This window comes from Crinia signifera, chromosome 5 (genome assembly GCF_055691185.1).
Source record: "Crinia signifera chromosome 5, ASM5569118v1, whole genome shotgun sequence".
NCBI lineage: Eukaryota > Metazoa > Chordata > Amphibia > Anura > Myobatrachidae > Crinia > Crinia signifera.
This window is the reverse complement of record NC_139221.1, coordinates 71,828,199-71,849,707: the sequence shown is the minus strand read 5'-3', so window position 1 is coordinate 71,849,707 and position 21,509 is coordinate 71,828,199. Positions and strand designations below refer to the sequence as shown.

At 42.1% G+C, this 21,509-nt stretch overlaps 1 protein-coding gene across 4 annotated transcripts in view; it reads right to left on the bottom strand.

Moving 5' to 3' along the window:
• NOL4 (nucleolar protein 4) overlaps nucleotides 1–21,509 on the bottom strand; it is a 289,423-nt gene that overhangs the window by 34,240 nt on the left and 233,674 nt on the right. For all 4 annotated transcript variants that reach the window (XM_083187452.1, XM_083187451.1, XM_083187453.1 and 1 more), the window contains one exon: nucleotides 13,496–13,609. In XM_083187452.1, the coding sequence (XP_083043578.1) occupies nucleotides 13,496–13,609 (114 nt within the window). The remainder of the gene's footprint in view (nucleotides 1–13,495; nucleotides 13,610–21,509) is intronic.

The following is a 21,509-nucleotide window of genomic DNA, read 5'->3' as shown; positions in this document are numbered from 1 at the left end:
GAGAAATTGGGGCACAGATTTTGGGGTGCATTTTCTCCTTCATACCTTCTGAAAATGAAACATTTTGAGCCAGAACTGCATTTTTGTGTAAAAAAATGTAATTTTTCATTTTCACTGCCCAGTTGTATCAAAACTGGTGAAACCCCTGGGGGTTTGAAATGTACACTATACCCCTAGATGAATTCCCTGAGGGGTGTAGTTTGCAAAATGGGGTCACTTGTGGGGGTTTCCTAAATTTTAGCATCTTATGGTGCCTAGAAACCTACATGGTGCCTAAAAAATAATCTCATAAAAAGGAGGCTCCAAAATCAAGTAGGTGCTCCTTCTATTATGAAGCCTGTGGTTTGGTCAACGTGCACACTAGGGCCACATATAGGATATTTATGAAAACAAAATAATTGGGGGAATCAATTTTTAGTCACATTTCTCTAGTAAAATCTACTGTGTTCCTTAGAAAAATGTATTAAAATTGCAAATCTGCAAAAAAAAATGAAATTTTGAAATTTCACCTACACTTTGTTTTAATTCCTGTGAAACACCTAAAGGGTTAACAAACTTCCAAAATGCTGTTTTGAATACTGTGAGGGGTGCAGTTTTTGAAATGGCTTCATTTATGGGGGTGTCTCACATACAAGTCCCTCAAAGTCACATCAGAACTGAACTGGTCCCTAAAAAAATCAGTGTTTGAAATTTTCTTGAAAATTTGAGAATTTGCTATTCATATTGTAAGCCTCCTAGTGTCCAAAAAAATTAAAAGGAAGTTGAAATAATGATGGAAACATAAAGTAGACATATGGTCTATGTTAGTTATTAACTATTTTGAGTGGTATGATTATTTGTCTCACAAGCAGAAAATTTAACATTTTGCAAATTGCTAAATTTTCCAATTTTTTACGACATTTTGGTATTTTTCACAAAAAAACACAGACTGTATCGACCCAAATTTACCACTAATTTGAAGTACAATGTGTCACGAGAAAACAATCTCAAAATCACTGGGATAAGTAAAAGCAAAAAAAAGTTATCCCCACTTAAGTGATACATGTCAGATTTGAAAAAAAGGGCTCTGTCAGGAAGGCAAAAACTGTCTGTGTCAGGAAGGGGTTAAAAGTTCACATTCCAGATCTCCATCAAAAGATGGAGAATTGCTACACGGAGAGAGACCGAGAAAGACGGAGAAAATCACTTAGAAAGACGGAGAATATTTCACATTGAATAGGGTTGCTCGCTTTTGGAGAGCAAAATGCTCCGTCCAAGGCGAACAAAGCAAAAATTCTCCATAAAACACGGAGAACTTTTCTCATTGAATACTGCCCAGAGAGGGAAAATAGAACCTGTGGCAAGCGCAGTGAGCCTGCAAGGGGCTTCGTAACACTCGCCCCCTGTTGGAGTTCCATTTGTCGGGATTCCGATGTCTGTCTAATGGCCATCGGTATCCTGCCTGTCATCAGCTCATACCACACCTGTTGCCCATAACAACCAATCAGATTCTACTTCCTATTTATTTAGAATCGTCTAGAAACTGATAGAATCCGATTAAGTGCTATGGGCAACATCCCAACTTCAATAGAGCTCCCACCCTTTGTGTGTCACATGCTCAGTATCAACAGCGGAAACTTACTGCTGGCAAACCACTTCCAGAAACGCATGATGTTTTATTTTCATTCCAAGAAAGCATAGGTAATAAATCCTAAATCAGGGAGGGACTTTAACGACGGACATGGTTTATATACAGAGGGCGGTATTCAATGCTGCCGGCGAGGGGCTGTCTGCGGCAAGGGTGGCTTTCTTTCGACCATCCTCTCCTTTTAACCCCTGCGCCGGCTGCTTGCCCTATTCCATGTTCTGGGGGAATCCTTGCTGTCAGAGGATGGCGAGGATTCCCCCGAACGGTGAGGTTCTTGGCTAATGCAGGGAGCCCGCTTCCACCTCGCTGTAAAAAGAGGGTGCAGGGGGGGGTCAGTTAATTACTGACCTGTGAGCTGTGACAGCGAGCTATCAGCACTGCTTGCCGTCACAGCTCGCCAGGTGGCATTGAATATACCCCAGAGAATCCTGACAACTACTGTTTGTCTATCACAGGGTGATGGGCAGACTACCCCACATCGAAGAAATGATAGATCTCCCAGGTTTTGGAGTCTCTTAGAAATAGGCCTCTTCTGAGATATAAACCAGTAGCATAGAAAGGTATAAATTGTTCTTGTCCATGGATTACTAAAGTAAACACATAAAAACATAACATGTAATGGTAGAAGCAGCTAGTCCTGACTTAAGTGTATTGGATAAAGAAGTCAAGGTTATATTTTAAAATGAGCAGAGCTTCCCATTGAATCATCAAAGGTAAAATTATCAGGGGTCTGGTATATTAGATCTACAGGGGGACATTTAATAGGATGACAGATTCAGAAAGTGAGAGATTTGGTAGGAAATCTCCAGGGTTTTTTTAAGCAGTGATCATGGACACGGCAAAATCAGTGTGATCTGATTGCCGCTTTAAAAAACCTGGAGATTTCTTACCAAATCTCTCACTTTCTGAATCTCTCATCCTATTAAACTTCCCCCACAGTGTCTAGGTAGACAGTCAATAAATGAAAGTAGTAGTAGACCATTGTAGCCTATGGCCCACACATTGCATGGATGGCTGGGCAGAGGGTTCCCCCCGATCTCTCCGCAGAAGAGGTCACTGTGCAGTGTGGTCATTGCTAGCCGTGCATGTACAGACCACCCGGGAGCTGGCTCAGTGCATCACAGAGATGGCCACCCCCATATTTAATATTCATGTGTGATCAGTGGCGGCTCCTGCCTTTAAGGTGGCCATACATCAGAAAGACTGGTCTTACAATCATGATTGTGTCCAATTTCCCTTCAATTACCCGGCAGTCCTTGGTGGTTTTTGGACACACAATGCACTCACAACCTTTCATACAATCCATCTGCTGTATGATTGAAGCTTCATTTAAATAGAGGGCTGGCCTACTAGGATCAAAAGTATTCAAGTACGAAAAATCTATTTTTGATTGAGATTGTATGATTGGGAACAATATCTTTGTGATGTATGGCCGCCTTTAGACTTAAGGAGCGCTGCAATTTCCCGGGTACTGCTCGTTGCAAACAGTCATTAATTATTTGCAGGTTCTTAGTTTGATTTGCGCTGTACTAGTGTTTGTATGCATGTACTACAGTATAAATACATGATGTACTCATATGCACACAAACACAGGTAACAGAGCAAAATACACACTTAATAACTTTAATATTAATAAAAGTACACAAAATGATACTCCTTTACAAATATATACACACAAATATTATTAAAATAAACTTCCATGCACCTCTCTGGTGCAATCCATACCTTCCTTCAGCTGCATCACACTGAGTGACTCACTGAAGTCTGGGCATGCTCACTGCAGTGAATTGCTTCTGGGCTGCACAGACAGCAGCCCATAGAAGCACTGTAGCTCTGGCGATTTGAACAGAATGGCTTCCTGTTGGAAGCTATTGCTGTCATTACTCCGTGTACTGGCAGCCCAAGAGGGGGAGGAGTTTCCAGCTCTGTACATGCCGAACTCCTCCCCACAGGGTTGGGCTGCTGCTGTGTCTGTCCTGCTGCTTCATGGAGCCTGGCTAGAGGACAGCCAGCACCAGAGCTGCGGAGGTGGGGGGTGCGGGGGGCTGAGGAGCTGCCACTGTGTGATACAGACCAGTTTTATCATGCAGTACTAGACTGCTGAAGTAAGACTGCAGTTATGCCAATAATTAAATAGAATTGTAACAATCATTGGTACACCTCAGGGTCACAACCTTCTTTCCACCTAAACCTTATATCCATATTCAACTCAACAGATACAAATGAATGGGGATGTACAACGGTCTAGTGGTGTAGTCTATTTATGCAGCAATACAGGACAGTCCTAAGAATGAATGTTTCTTATGTACACATATTATGTCAGTCCTGTTACTGTCCTGAGCCAACACTCTGCCTGCAGTCCTAAACCAACGCAGACGGTCAGGCTGGCCCAGGCAGAGTAACCAGCAATCTCATATAGGGCCAGATGTATCAAGTTTCAAAAAATGATAAAATGGAGAGTGATAAACAACCAGCCATTCAGCTGCTAACTTCCATGTTACAGGCTGGGTTTGAATAATGAGAGGTAGGAACTGATTGGCTGGATGTTCATTACTCTCCACGTTCTTACTTTTGAATCTTGGTACATCTGGCCCACATTCTGGATTGCAGAATGACAGTTTGTGACTTGTTTGCCCAAGCGGCACCAAGTATAGTGGTCATGAATATACAATCTGTAACCCCCAGATGGTTTAATAATGTAAACCCAGCTTGTCACTAATTTACAAATATTGTATGTCTTAGATTTTGTACCTTACTGTGCCCACTGACGACAGCAACTTCTAATCTGCATATTGCCTAAAGCTTCAACCCAATAGCCATTCAGCTATATTAAAATCTGTGTTTCTTTGAATCTCTTCTAATATATCTAGCATAGACACAGCAATTCCACTAAAGTGAGAATTGTTTTGCATACAAGGTTTGGGGAAAGTTTGTCTCACGCTGCTAGACAAGTACATTTGTAATTGCATTATGTATTATTTAGATAGAATGCTTGGTCTGGTGAGTCATTGTATAACTGACCCATTTATACGGTTCTAATTCTAGGTTTTGTGAAAAGAATCATGAATGCGCTGCATAAGCTGTGAGTCATCACACTGCCGTCTTATCTTCAAGTACACTTTAGGAGAAAACGTTTAGAGAGAATATGGAATGTACAGAATCTAGATCAATGAAACGGGCAGTGACATTCTGCCTATAACTGATATACTGTAGTACCTTTCCTTGCTTTATTAAGATGCTTACCCATTACACCTGGCTTATCATTGCTTTTTGATCCTTATATGGGATATAAGTCAGGACCGCACATTTTTTTCAAATTACATACCTCCCAACTGTCCAGCTAAATGCGGGAATGTACCTGTTGTTGTGGACATTCCCTTGTCCCTCCCGCTTCCAGCAGTGTTCCGCCGCGGTGGGGGAGTTGGGAGTTGGGAGTCCCCCCCCCCAATCTGACAGAATAGACGCTGTGTCATTCTGCAATCCAGAATGTGGGCCAGATGTACCAAGCTTCAAAAGTAATAACGTGGAGAGTGATGAACATCCAGCCAACCAGCTCCTACCTCTCATTATTCAAACCCAGCCTGTAACATGGAAGTTAGCAGCTGAATGGCTGGTTGTTTATCACTCTCCATTTTATCACTTTTTGAAACTTGATACATATGGCCCTATATGAGATTGCAGTCAAAATCCCGACAGGGTCAAAATACCGACTCGGACAAAATACCGACATTTAAAATCCCGACAGGGTCAAAATCCCGACATATAGAATGTACAAGTGAAAGTCTACATGCCTGTACGCATGTGCACAGTGTCTATTCGCGGCGGAAAATGCAGGTACGGCTAATTTGCATAAGCCACGCCCCCTTTTCGGGTGCTTTGCTACGTGAGTGTCCTTATTCTGAAGTTTACAAAGTTTGCTTTTAAACATTGACATTTGTAAAAGCCCGGACTACGTTATGACCATGATTCAACATACAGCGAATTAGGCTATGAAGCATGCCATTTCTGAATATCAACTCAACCATTTTAGAAGCAGATTGGCAGTAGGAGACAGAAACAAGTGGTCATACAGAAAATAAGCTGATGCTGTGAGACCAACCTAATCATTTGAAACTGGTTTCGGTTGATGGAGCTACAGTATCAAGATGGTCAATAGGTCTACACCAAAAGCAATAGGTCTACAGGGTCAAAAGGTCAACAAAAAATAGGTCAACAGAGTTGAAATATTGTCATGATCAAAATGTCGACATTAAAAAGGTAGACACATGACAAGGGTGACATGAGGTGTTTTTAAAAAAAACTCCTTGCTCTTACTTCAACATCCATATCGGCATAGAGGAATAGTGTGCCGAACATAGTGAGGCTTTGAGCAAGACCGATGGTGAGCATGCGCATTACAGTAATTGGGGGTCCATGTCGACATGAATATAAAAAAAACCTGAAAAAATCATGTCTACCTTTTTTTGTCTACTTTTTCATGCCAACATTTTGACTGTTTACCATCCCCATTTTGACCCTGTCAACCTTGTGAACCTGTCAACCTATTGCATGTCAACCTTTTGTGGTAGACATATTGACTATCTAAACACTGTCTAATAATCCGCACCCTTTGAAACAATGGGGTTAATTCAGACCTGATCACACGGCCGCAAATTTGTAGGCCGGCCGATACACTGCACATGCGTACAGCCTGTAGCATGCATACGTGAGGCCATCCTGCGAGGAAATCCTGCACATTTTTCTATCCGCAAGCCATTAGCAAGGTGATTGACAGGAAGTAGGCTTCTGAGGGTGGAAACCGGACGTTTAGTGGGAGTGAAAACAAAAATGCAGGCGTTCCTAGCAAAATGCTGGGAGTGTCCGGGAAAATGCTAGTTGTGCAGGAGCATTTTAGGGGAGGCTGTGTGACGTCAGCTGCAGGCCGGATGTGCCTTTTTCCATTGCACCGCCGAGGAAGTCTCTTGCTATGACTCGTACCCAGTGCAAAAATATGGTGATCAATTCGCACAGCGAGCGCATTAATTTGCAAGGCGGGATTGCACTATAGTTGGGGGGGGGGGGGGGGGGGCGGCTTTACTGAACACTGGCCACTGCGAATTGGAGGCTGTGAAATCAGGTCTCCCCGATATTCTACCATAGAGAGCACATTTATCACCTTATTTGTAACAAGGCATTTGCAGTTACAGTCATGTACAAGGATTAGTATCTGGGCCAGGTTTTTCTGTTGTAGCATTTTCAGCGTCTACAAATAGGAGGAATTCAAGCAATACAATTATAGGGGCACACCTGAAGCAGACAATAAAGAAAGGGTATCCAGATGATAGGCAACCTTAATTCGGTTCACAGTCAATATGCCGACTCGGACAAAATACCGACATTTAAAATCCCGACAGGGTCAAAATCCCGACATATAGAATGTACAAGTGAAAGTCTACATGCCTGTACGCATGTGCACAGTGTCTATTCGCGGCGGAAAATGCAGGTACGGCTAATTTGCATAAGCCACGCCCCCTTTTCGGGTGCTTTGCTACGTGAGTGTCCTTATTCTGAAGTTTACAAAGTTTGCTTTTAAACATTGACATTTGTAAAAGCCCGGACTACGTTATGACCATGATTCAACATACAGCGAATTAGGCTATGAAGCATGCCATTTCTGAATATCAACTCAACCATTTTAGAAGCAGATTGGCAGTAGGAGACAGAAACAAGTGGTCATACAGAAAATAAGCTGATGCTGTGAGACCAACCTAATCATTTGAAACTGGTTTCGGTTGATGGAGCTACAGTATCAAGATGGTCAATAGGTCTACACCAAAAGCAATAGGTCTACAGGGTCAAAAGGTCAACAAAAAATAGGTCAACAGAGTTGAAATATTGTCATGATCAAAATGTCGACATTAAAAAGGTAGACACATGACAAGGGTGACATGAGGTGTTTTTAAAAAAAACTCCTTGCTCTTACTTCAACATCCATATCGGCATAGAGGAATAGTGTGCCGAACATAGTGAGGCTTTGAGCAAGACCGATGGTGAGCATGCGCATTACAGTAATTGGGGGTCCATGTCGACATGAATATAAAAAAAACCTGAAAAAATCATGTCTACCTTTTTTTGTCTACTTTTTCATGCCAACATTTTGACTGTTTACCATCCCCATTTTGACCCTGTCAACCTTGTGAACCTGTCAACCTATTGCATGTCAACCTTTTGTGGTAGACATATTGACTATCTAAACACTGTCTAATAATCCGCACCCTTTGAAACAATGGGGTTAATTCAGACCTGATCACACGGCCGCAAATTTGTAGGCCGGCCGATACACTGCACATGCGTACAGCCTGTAGCATGCATACATGAGGCCATCCTGCGAGGAAATCCTGCAAATTTTTCTATCCGCAAGCCATTAGCAAGGTGATTGACAGGAAGTAGGCTTCTGAGGGTGGAAACCGGACGTTTAGTGGGAGTGAAAACAAAAATGCAGGCGTTCCTAGCAAAATGCTGGGAGTGTCCGGGAAAATGCTAGTTGTGCAGGAGCATTTTAGGGGAGGCTGTGTGACGTCAGCTGCAGGCCGGATGTGCCTTTTTCCATTGCACCGCCGAGGAAGTCTCTTGCTATGACTCGTACCCAGTGCAAAAATATGGTGATCAATTCGCACAGCGAGCGCATTAATTTGCAAGGCGGGATTGCACTATAGTTGGGGGGGGGGGGGGGGGCGGCTTTACTGAACACTGGCCACTGCGAATTGGAGGCTGTGAAATCAGGTCTCCCCGATATTCTACCATAGAGAGCACATTTATCACCTTATTTGTAACAAGGCATTTGCAGTTACAGTCATGTACAAGGATTAGTATCTGGGCCAGGTTTTTCTGTTGTAGCATTTTCAGCGTCTACAAATAGGAGGAATTCAAGCAATACAATTATAGGGGCACACCTGAAGCAGACAATAAAGAAAGGGTATCCAGATGATAGGCAACCTTAATTCGGTTCACAGTCAATATGCCGACTCGGACAAAATACCGACATTTAAAATCCCGACAGGGTCAAAATCCCGACATATAGAATGTACAAGTGAAAGTCTACATGCCTGTACGCATGTGCACAGTGTCTATTCGCGGCGGAAAATGCAGGTACGGCTAATTTGCATAAGCCACGCCCCCTTTTCGGGTGCTTTGCTACGTGAGTGTCCTTATTCTGAAGTTTACAAAGTTTGCTTTTAAACATTGACATTTGTAAAAGCCCGGACTACGTTATGACCATGATTCAACATACAGCGAATTAGGCTATGAAGCATGCCATTTCTGAATATCAACTCAACCATTTTAGAAGCAGATTGGCAGTAGGAGACAGAAACAAGTGGTCATACAGAAAATAAGCTGATGCTGTGAGACCAACCTAATCATTTGAAACTGGTTTCGGTTGATGGAGCTACAGTATCAAGATGGTCAATAGGTCTACACCAAAAGCAATAGGTCTACAGGGTCAAAAGGTCAACAAAAAATAGGTCAACAGAGTTGAAATATTGTCATGATCAAAATGTCGACATTAAAAAGGTAGACACATGACAAGGGTGACATGAGGTGTTTTAAAAAAAAACTCCTTGCTCTTACTTCAACATCCATATCGGCATAGAGGAATAGTGTGCCGAACATAGTGAGGCTTTGAGCAAGACCGATGGTGAGCATGCGCATTACAGTAATTGGGGGTCCATGTCGACATGAATATAAAAAAAAACTGAAAAAATCATGTCTACCTTTTTTTGTCTACTTTTTCATGCCAACATTTTGACTGTTTACCATCCCCATTTTGACCCTGTCAACCTTGTGAACCTGTCAACCTATTGCATGTCAACCTTTTGTGGTAGACATATTGACTCTCTATCTAAACACTGTCTAATAATCTGCACCCTTTGAAACAATGGGGTTAATTCAGACCTGATCACACGGCCGCAAATTTGTAGGCCGGCCGATACACTGCACATGCGTACAGCCTGTAGCATGCATACATGAGGCCATCCTGCGAGGAAATCCTGCAAATTTTTCTATCCGCAAGCCATTAGCAAGGTGATTGACAGGAAGTAGGCTTCTGAGGGTGGAAACCGGACGTTTAGTGGGAGTGAAAACAAAAATGCAGGCGTTCCTAGCAAAATGCTGGGAGTGTCCGGGAAAATGCTAGTTGTGCAGGAGCATTTTAGGGGAGGCTGTGTGACGTCAGCTGCAGGCCGGATGTGCCTTTTTCCATTGCACCGCCGAGGAAGTCTCTTGCTATGACTCGTACCCAGTGCAAAAATATGGTGATCAATTCGCACAGCGAGCGCATTAATTTGCAAGGCGGGATTGCACTATAGTTGGGGGGGGGGGGGGGGGGGCGGCTTTACTGAACACTGGCCACTGCGAATTGGAGGCTGTGAAATCAGGTCTCCCCGATATTCTACCATAGAGAGCACATTTATCACCTTATTTGTAACAAGGCATTTGCAGTTACAGTCATGTACAAGGATTAGTATCTGGGCCAGGTTTTTCTGTTGTAGCATTTTCAGCGTCTACAAATAGGAGGAATTCAAGCAATACAATTATAGGGGCACACCTGAAGCAGACAATAAAGAAAGGGTATCCAGATGATAGGCAACCTTAATTCGGTTCACAGTCAATATGCCGACTCGGACAAAATACCGACATTTAAAATCCCGACAGGGTCAAAATCCCGACATATAGAATGTACAAGTGAAAGTCTACATGCCTGTACGCATGTGCACAGTGTCTATTCGCGGCGGAAAATGCAGGTACGGCTAATTTGCATAAGCCACGCCCCCTTTTCGGGTGCTTTGCTACGTGAGTGTCCTTATTCTGAAGTTTACAAAGTTTGCTTTTAAACATTGACATTTGTAAAAGCCCGGACTACGTTATGACCATGATTCAACATACAGCGAATTAGGCTATGAAGCATGCCATTTCTGAATATCAACTCAACCATTTTAGAAGCAGATTGGCAGTAGGAGACAGAAACAAGTGGTCATACAGAAAATAAGCTGATGCTGTGAGACCAACCTAATCATTTGAAACTGGTTTCGGTTGATGGAGCTACAGTATCAAGATGGTCAATAGGTCTACACCAAAAGCAATAGGTCTACAGGGTCAAAAGGTCAACAAAAAATAGGTCAACAGAGTTGAAATATTGTCATGATCAAAATGTCGACATTAAAAAGGTAGACACATGACAAGGGTGACATGAGGTGTTTTAAAAAAAAACTCCTTGCTCTTACTTCAACATCCATATCGGCATAGAGGAATAGTGTGCCGAACATAGTGAGGCTTTGAGCAAGACCGATGGTGAGCATGCGCATTACAGTAATTGGGGGTCCATGTCGACATGAATATAAAAAAAAACTGAAAAAATCATGTCTACCTTTTTTTGTCTACTTTTTCATGCCAACATTTTGACTGTTTACCATCCCCATTTTGACCCTGTCAACCTTGTGAACCTGTCAACCTATTGCATGTCAACCTTTTGTGGTAGACATATTGACTCTCTATCTAAACACTGTCTAATAATCTGCACCCTTTGAAACAATGGGGTTAATTCAGACCTGATCACACGGCCGCAAATTTGTAGGCCGGCCGATACACTGCACATGCGTACAGCCTGTAGCATGCATACATGAGGCCATCCTGCGAGGAAATCCTGCAAATTTTTCTATCCGCAAGCCATTAGCAAGGTGATTGACAGGAAGTAGGATTCTGAGGGTGGAAACCGGACGTTTAGTGGGAGTGAAAACAAAAATGCAGGCGTTCCTAGCAAAATGCTGGGAGTGTCCGGGAAAATGCTAGTTGTGCAGGAGCATTTTAGGGGAGGCTGTGTGACGTCAGCTGCAGGCCGGATGTGCCATTTTCCATTGCACCGCCGAGTAAGTCTCTGGCTATGACTCGTACCCAGTGCAAAAATATGGCGATAAATTCGCACCGCAAGCGCATTCATTTGCAATGCGGGATTGCACTATAGTTGGGGGGGGGGGGGGGTGGCTTTACTGAACACTGGAAACTGCGAATTGGAGGCTGTGAAATCAGGTCTCCCCGATATTCTACCATAGAGAGCACATTTATCACCTTATTTGTTACAAGGCATTTGCAGTTACAGTCATGTACAAGGATTAGTATCTGGGCCAGGTTTTTCTGTTGTAGCATTTTCAGCGTCTACAAATACTGTAGGAGGAATTCAAGCAATACAATTATAGGGGCACACCTGAAGCAGACAATAAAGAAAGGGTATCCAGATGATAGGCAACCTTAATTCGGTTGACAGTCAATATGCCGACTCTATATAATCAACATGGATTTTGATGACACAGTCAAAAGGCCAACATGTAAACTGGCCAACAAAAGGCCAAACTTGACAGTGCTTAAGGTTAACAGGTACAAAAGGTCAACATGTTTGAATGATTGACATGATAATGGTTGACACAGGTATTGTTTTGTTAATTTTCATGTTTATCATCTGTTACCATCCACATGTGCTGTGATTGGCAATAGTAAGCTGTGCCGAGCACAGTGGTAGCAGAGTGAGGCATGGCGAGCGATGCGGAACACTTCCTATCTAATCACTGTTCTTTCCTCTAATTCCACCTCCTCTTCGCTACCTCTGTCAGTTGGAGTACCTCAGGGCTCAGTCTTAGGTCCTCTGCTTTACTCAGTCTATACCACATCTCCTGGCAAACTAATCAGCTCTTTCATATTTCAGTATCATCTATACATGGATGATACTCAAATCTAGCTATCCTACTGTCCCCATCTGTATTGATCCGTGTCACTGAATACCTGTCTGCCGTTTCATCTTAGATGTCATCTCGCCACCTCAGACGGAATATTTCAAAAACAGAATTAATTATATTCCTACTGCCCAATAGTACACAACAATCAATCATCCTTGTCTCTGTATGTCCTTTGTTCCCTTACATTCAATCTGTCTCAAAATCAAGCCACGTGTATAAACATCATATTTAAAATACGACAATACCTTAAACCAGACACTCCAAAAATTATAACCCATGCCCTCATCTACTGCATTTATTATTATAATAGTCTTCTTACTGGTCTTACCAAAAAGAGACTCTAACTACTACAATCCATCCTGAACGCAGCTGCAAGGCTAATCCTTCTCGCTAGATGTTCTTCATCTGCAAATCAACTCCATCATCCTCACATGTTTTCTCTATCTTCACTTTCCCATCCTCCTGACCCCAGACCAACATTGCTGGGTCACTGTATCATACAGCCCACAAAGAACCTTTGCAATCTGGTATAGCATTATACAAAAGATAACACCTATACTTGTGTGCCAATGTGGTATATTGCAAACATTGAGTCGATATTTTTTGTGTTAGCCATTTCCATGTCAACCTTTTGACTGTGACCTTTTTTACCTGTAGACCTTTTCACCTATCTTTTCCATGTTGATTTCACGACCCTCTTGACCATTTGATTTATTGACTGTCAACCTAATTAGGGTCGATGGCCCAATAATAGTCACCGATACCTATCACCGATATCCTTTAAGCCCCAATGTATTTTAATCCAATAGAAATGGCCAAATATCTTGATTAATAACTGCTGTTGTTATGTCCCCGAACTTGTGTTATCGAGGATTATCCCAATGGCCGGTTATCGAGGATTAGCATAGCCGGCGGGGGCTATGCTATTAGCCCTGATGCCGAACATATTACAAGCGGTGAAGCACAACTGCTAATAGGATATTACCCTATATTGTTGTTTGTTACACATGATTTGACCAATAAGTACATTTAATAAAAAAGAAAAAAAGTTGACACCATTATCATTAGACTGTAATATGTGATAGTGATTGCGGGAAATCATTACCGGCTGCCTGTCGAGTCTCATCCTCTTGGCGGCATTCCTACTTTCACTCTCACAGGCTGAGGCCAAGATACTTTCTGCTACAGCGGAGGTGAGGTGCGAAGGTATAGGTCGTGACTGAAAAAGAACACATTTATATACATCAGTATTTATCATTGCTTGGTTTAAAACAATGTCATTTGAATCATGGAGATGGCACTCACTGAATGCCACTTTAAAACACACATAAACACAACAAAACAACAACTGAAAGGGGATATGAAACTGATGAAAAAGGAGGGTATAAACCAGGATAATCCTTCACCAGGCACATATATGGTTGCCCTAAAAACATACAATCGGCACAGCAAGGATAGTATGTTGGATTTTGCAGATTTTATAAAACAATCATCAGCACAATGCAGAATTGTGTTGATTGATTGTGGATGTATGGGCGACATTATTTACTCACAGATATCACCAAATTGTTAACATTTTTTATCAACAGTGCAGCCAATTAGTATTGTTAGGGCAAGTGATCATTTCATAAGCCTTTATATTATGGGAGGAAAAGCAAACCGAGATCACTTAATGTAGACCAGTAGTTGGACGTACTGTTCCCATCATAAATTCAATCTATTGCTCCAAGAGGCCTGTCGTTCATTGTGGACTGTACAATGTGGGTTCATTGCATTTTACATTTACGGAACTAAAGCATAACAGTATTATCCTCATGCCTCACATGATTTGAGGGAGATTTCCCCAATGGTAGATTACAGCACAGCGCAGACACTTTACACACTGCAACCTGACCTTTTCCCACTAAGTCATTCATTACATAACAAAGACTGTAATGGAAATATATTCTATATGTATTAGATGTTCCGACCGATGCACAATAGCAACCATCCACATGAAACCAAAAATAATGGAGGCCAGGATCTAGACCATGCAGGATAGTCCTACTGGATAAAGCAAGTTTGAACTTTTTGAAAATAAATTAATAAATAAAACAAAATCAACAATCTTAAAATGTTATAATGTTATTTATATAAATGTTATGTTAAAATGTTATTTCAGTTATCCAGTAATTGCAGCATTATAGCCTTAACAAAGGCAACCGGTCTCATGCAAGGCAGTGTGTTTGTCCACCGCTGATGAAGCAAGCGGTCATGTGTGGAAAAACTACAACTAAGGAGGTAGGTGCGGGATTTGGCAGTTTTAAGGCTTTTTGTAATAAAATTACTGTGGGGCTGATGCAGGGAGGTGTGTAAATTAGCTGCAACTGTCTGCACCAGCATTGCATGCACGGACCTGATAGTCACTAGTATGCTGAGGTGAGACCATCTATGCCAATGCAACTACCCTATGTATATGGTAGGTTATATTGCTGGCATAACTATCAGCACATTTGTATTGGTTCTATCCTTGTTTCAAGAGATCCATCTTGCTCATGCCACATGCGATCACCTCATTGCCACCCAGGGAACCCTATCCACCGAAGGCAGAGATAATTATTGCATCATTGCTTATGATTCATAATAAAGAAGAACTTGGTACCAGACATAGCCACCATGCCTCGGGCTGGTATATCATTTGTAGTAGTGCACATAACACACAACAATATGACAAAGCTGACCCCTTCTGGTAGGGTGAAGAATTACACATGAGTCTTTTTCACATACTGTAAAACATACCTGTATCTCAAGAGGCACAGACACTGTATACTGTACCAGGTGTCTATATTACATTACATACTTGTCTGTATTACATTTGCATATTAAATTTAGCAGAGACAGTGACCAATTATGTCCATATACATGTATCCCCTGTATACTTTATTGTCAGATTAAGAAACCTGTGGTCTGAAGCTGTCATCATCTGCTAACTACAGCTCATAACAGGATTGGCACCATGTTGGGGGTTACAGTTTAATGATGGATTTTATCATATATTACCTTTTGCATTCACATGATACAATCAGCAACATTCTCCAATTATTGCCGGTTTACATTCATGTTACATTATTTCATTTAATATTAATTTTTCAAGAACATTTAGAGCCTCACAGCCATCTTGGTGATACTCCATGTAATACTGACAGCTTGATGAAAAAAATCTGCGGAATTGTGACAATCCATTGTGAAAAGAAATGTAAAATTAGATTGTATTTGTAAAAATCACATTGCTGATCTTTTGTTACTGTATTTATAATGTAAATGCATTATTAGAAATGAATGCACACCCAGCAAATCACAATTCAGTACGTACAGTATCACTGACAATGCAGAAAAAGGAAACGATATTGAGCTACTGAGTTTATAAGCACTTATAGATCATACTGCTCAACAAAAGTAAAAAAAAGAAAAAGAAAGCACATGCAGCAAAATTATTTTTCATCCAGCCTTTAATATTGTATTGCCACCAGGGCCACCATCAGTGGGATGCTGTTGGTACAACTGTTCCAGGCCCGGCCTCTCTGAGAGGGAAGGACCCGGGCAACCCATTTTTGCCCACTGCACCCCTCCCCCTCCACGACTGCCACCACTATGCTGCCTTCTTCACCTCCGGACGCCGGCAGCCAATCAGAGCTCGCATACTGGCAGCTGATCTGATTGGCTAACGGTATGCAAGCTCTGATTGGCTCACCAGTCAGTGCCGCATTTTAATTGGCTGCCGGCATCCGGAGGCGAAGAAACCTGCACTCCGGGACAAGGGCTTCGTTCAGCATGCTGAGCACAGCGAAAGAGGGTTGGGACCCGAAGACTGGTGGTAAGTACCTAGTGGCAGCCCTGACAATACTGGGTAATGACAGGGGCACCTAAGGGCCACCATAAAGGCTGTGATGTGACATGACGTCAGCGCAAGAATAGGTGCTCTATAGGAATGCGAGTATACGCAGACTAGCCAACATGTCTGAATCAGGCTCAAAGTACCAATCCTCTACACAAAAAAAAACAACTTTTTCAAACAAAACTCAAACAGGACAATAATCCAAAGCATGCTCCAAGACTGCAGTGGCTGCAAATGAATAAAATACATGTTCCGGATTCCTGACCTTAATCCCATCAAAAGTACAGTATGTGGCCTAAACAAGTAGCCTGACCCAGCTTTTGCAGGAAGAAACACACAGTAGCACTCTATCTTGCGTAAACAAATAGTTAACATATTAACGTATTTTTGGGTTGTTATACTCGGCAGTATTCAATGAGAAACTCGGAGGGCTGGAGCATTCGCTGCCAGCCCTCCCTGTCGCCCTATTCAATGCCGCAGGGGCTCGCTGCCCCTGACACCGATTCTTAACCCTTGCGGCGACGGTGGCAGGCAGGGAGATGGAAGCCTCCCTGTCTGAGCCGGACACTGTGGGGCAGAAGCAGGGCTCCTGAGGACACAGGCAGCAGTATATATATATATATATATTTCCAGGGGCTGATCTAAATAAATCAACCAAGCGAGCATACTCCAGATATCCAGGAATAGTAATACATACATCACCAATGTGATACACATCAGTCCTCTCTGCTATATATATATAGATATATATATATCTATATATATATCTATATATATATATATATATATATCCGTCCGTTGTGACCGGCACTCCGGTATTGAAGATGGTATACTGGTCCCAGTGCCTTCCTCCGACCAGAATAGCACTTCCACCCGCTATGTACAATAAAGAATCAGGTGGCACTCAGGACTTTAAATCTCTGTGCAAACGGGTGCAGTTTTTATTCTGCAACGTTTCGGGGATATCTCACCCCTTTCTCAAGCCTTACAACAAGGGAGAACAAGCCTTGTTGTAAGGCTTGAGAAAGGGGTGAGATATCCTTGAAACGTTGCCGAATTAAAACTACACCTGTTTGCACAGAGATTTAAAGTCCTGAGTGCCACCTGATTCTCTATTGTGTGTGTGTGTGTGTGTATGTGTATATATATATATATATATATATATATACTTTCAATTTGTATAAAAAAAAAATGAATGTTAAAATAGAATATTTCCTTAATCGGCAAGTGACATCACTGAAATATAAAGTTGAAATGTATCAATTGAAAGAGTTCTGATCCAGTTTTCCCAGAATCAAAACAAAGCTGTAGTACAGGAGTAAAACATTTTCAAGACCAGTCTTCCTCAGATCAAGGGGGGTATGCAATCGCTGTTGTGCTCCCGCAGCCATCTCCCGACGGGGGAGATGGCTGCGGGGCCCTATTCAATGCGGTCTTCCCCGACAGCATTGAACAGGGTTTCTCCGCAGAACAAGCCCGACATCACAAGCTGTCGGGCTCGTTCTGCCGAGAAAAGCAGGAAATAGGCGAGCTCCCGGCCGGAGCTCGTCTATTTCCGTCCTCAACTCGCGGCCACGCCCCCTTCTCGCCGCTCGGCAGCCTGGACATTGAATCCCGACCGCCGAGCTCCAGTCGAGCAAAGCGAGAACGGGACAGGGGCTCGGCTGTCGAGCTTGCTCGACAGCCTTGCCCCTGACATTGAATACCCCCTCAAGTAATGATGCTACACCCATGGATCAAGATGACAATATAGCATAAAAAAACGGTTACTATAAATCAAAAAGTAGCTCTCTTGCATTCTTTAAAAATGCCATCTTATTAGTGTGACCTCTAAAGGTACCCATACATGGTACAGGTTGCGTATCCCTTTCCGAAATGCTCTGGACCACAAGCATTTTGGATAAGGGATTTTTATATTTTTTGGATTTTTTTTTTTAACATACTTACCTGGTCCGCCGGTGTCCACGGCATCCCCCAGCGACCTTCAGGATCTTCTTCAGCGGTCCCAGGGGCGCATTACACTCCTGGGACCACTGAAAATGCTGAAGAAGATCCTGAAGGCCGCCGTGGACATCGGGGACTTGGTAAGTATGAAAAAAGGGGCGGGGGAATAAAAAACAAATAAAAAATACTAAATATTTTAAAAAATCTCCGGATACGGGAGACTCGACCTGTACAATTGCCGGGTGCCACTTCCACGCACATCCCATCGCACAGCTCAAAAAGTATGTGCTGCACATACTTTTTGTACTAGATTGCATTGCATTGCAAAACGTATGCGATGCAATCTAGTACAAAACGCGTACAATAATTGTACCATGTATGGGCACCTTAAGGCATTGCCATGTGACAGTACAACACTGGGTAGTATAAATTCCCTAATGTCTGAGAACACCCTACCACTCCCCTGATTTTAGGATGCCACCCACATCCATGCCTACTACTATACCTCTACAACTGTAATATATCAAATGATACAACGGACACTCTCGCATTCTGTTCTTCCTGGTACTGGTGACACCAATATCATGCTACATATCCCCAGTCCCAAGAGGTAACTAAGCAACATAATTATCATTTAATAGTCTGAGATGGCCTTCTGTTGGCATAGCAATGCAGGCAGGAGGAATTACATCTTACACACATTACTTTTTAATATTTTTCTAGCTACATGCAGATACTCATAATTGTTATTGCAGAAATTTTAGTTTGGAATTTTCTACCCAAACCATAGCAGTTAATACAAGTGTTTCTTGGAATATAATTATGCTTATTTTTTTATTTATTATAGTTGTTGATATTAGACATTTATTTTAACATAAATTATCATTGATAGAGATACTGCTTATGGAAGCTGTGGCCAATTTAGAAGTACTTACTGTAAGCACATCAAAGTCAGCTCTGAAAGTCATTTTCATGAATTCATTCAGCAAAATATAAATTTTAATTCTTACTAAGGTTGAATAAAAGACACGGGTCTGTTTGGTCAATCTTTCAGAAATTGTAACTGTTCTGATCCAATTAGAAAAATATTAGTTTCCTTTCCAACTTTTCTGAGATCTGGACGTCCTGTTTCCTGACAGAACGTTTTCTGCTTTTGGTCATATGTTCCTGAATCCATCTATGCAAAATGATACTGTTTAATTTCAAAAACACTAGTTTGGTCTTAAGCTTGCCATACATCTACAGATCGATTGTGAGATTGGGCTGGTTGGACCAAAAATCTGGTAATATCTGAGTGTCAGTTTTTGGCAGTTTTCCAGCAATTCAAAGCAAATGGTCAACTGTCATTTGCTCTCATCCATTACCAGGTTTTTGTTCCAACCAGCCAGATCTGACAATCAATCTGTAGATGTATGGCCAGCTTTAGTCTGTTTTATATTTTAATTAATTAACCAATTAATCAATTATAAAGCTGCGAAGAAAAGCGCAGAATACACTTGTTCAATTTATTGTGTCTTAAAGTCGTCAAAAGGGCCTAATATTCTAAAACATAATTTAAATGTAAAAAAATGATGGACTTACAAAGCAATACTTAGTAACTTTAGGGGAGGTTTATATAGTATAGGAACATGTTTCTCCTCTCATCCTTTTAAAAACCTTTCAACTATAATTTTCCTGAAAGGACATGCTGTGAGAATGAGCATATCTCAAAATACAGTTATACTGTAGTATACTGTATACAGGATACACTGCTTAGTCTGTATTTCTGATTTTGCGCATTGGTATATACATTAGTAGTGATATTTTTATTACTGTCTTATTATTGAGCCTGGTTAAGTAATAAAGTGGTTGGTGGTATCACTCCAGCCAATCAGCTGCTATATGTCAAATTAAAGGGTTGTAAAAATTACAGTTGGGCACTGATTATCTGGTGCATTATCACTGGCCACTTAACCACTTCACACGGTTTAAATACATATAGAGGTCTCACCAGGTCCAAATCGGCAATGTCCACAATTTTTATTTGGGTGGGGAATTCCGTATGCCCCGCAGTTGTGCGAAAATCAATAGTTGCAGCACGCATGCGCAAAGGCTCGAACTGCGGTTGCATTCAGGAAGGATGTGACCGCAGTCTGAGTGATGGTGGGTGCATCGGCGGGGCGTTCCCATGTCTCTTAAACAATACTGGCATAGACACACTGGGAGAGATATTAGCTATTCAGTTTCATAAGGATTATTAACCCCTTCCCGACATTGGACGTACATTTACGTCATGGTCGGGAAGTACTTCCCGACACATGGCATAAATGTACGTCATGGATTTAAACTGTCACCGCGTCTATAGACGCGGTGACAGTTTGGAGATGTCTGCTGTCCCTGACAGCAGACATCCCCCCTCGCCGCCCGGGGGGGGCAGGAATGCCCCCCCCGGTCGGCGATCGCTGTGATTGGCTGTTCAAATGTGAACAGCCAATCACAGCTATTTCTGTGTTACCGGCGGCTATGCCGCTCGGTAACACAGAAAACGGTGGTGATCGGTGCTGTTAAGTACAGCACCGATCACCACCGATCCGCGGACACCCCCTCCCTCCCACCCGGCAGCACTATGTGCTTACCCGGCACCCGCTCTCCTCCCTCTGTTATGCGCCGCAGCGCTGCCTCCCCCCTCCCTCCCTCCCTCCCTCCCCCCGCCAGCAGCAGCAGCACTAGGGACATAGTAAAAATGAAAAAAAATAAAATGAAATGATTATATATATATATATATATATATATATATATGTGTGTGTATGTGTGTATATACACACACACACATATATATATATATATATATATATATATATATGTGTGTGTGTATGTGTGTATATACACACACACATATATATATATATATGTGTGTATATACAAATATATATATATATATATGTGTGTATATACACACATATATATATATATATATATGTGTGTATATACATATATATATATATATATATATATATATATATATATATATATATATACAGATAGATATTCCCGACCGAAGACGTATATATACGTCATGGTCGGGAGGTACTTCCCGACCGAAGACGTATATATACGTCATGGTTTTAAACTGTCACCGCGTCCATAGACGCGGTGACAGTTTGGAGATGTCTGCTGTCCCTGAGCCCCGGTCGGCGATCGCTGCGATTGGCTGTTCAAATGTGAACAGCCTATTGCAGCGTTTTCTGTGTTACCGGCGGCTAAGCCGCTCGGTAACACAGTGATCGGTGGTGATCGGTGCTGTTAAGAACAGCACCGATCA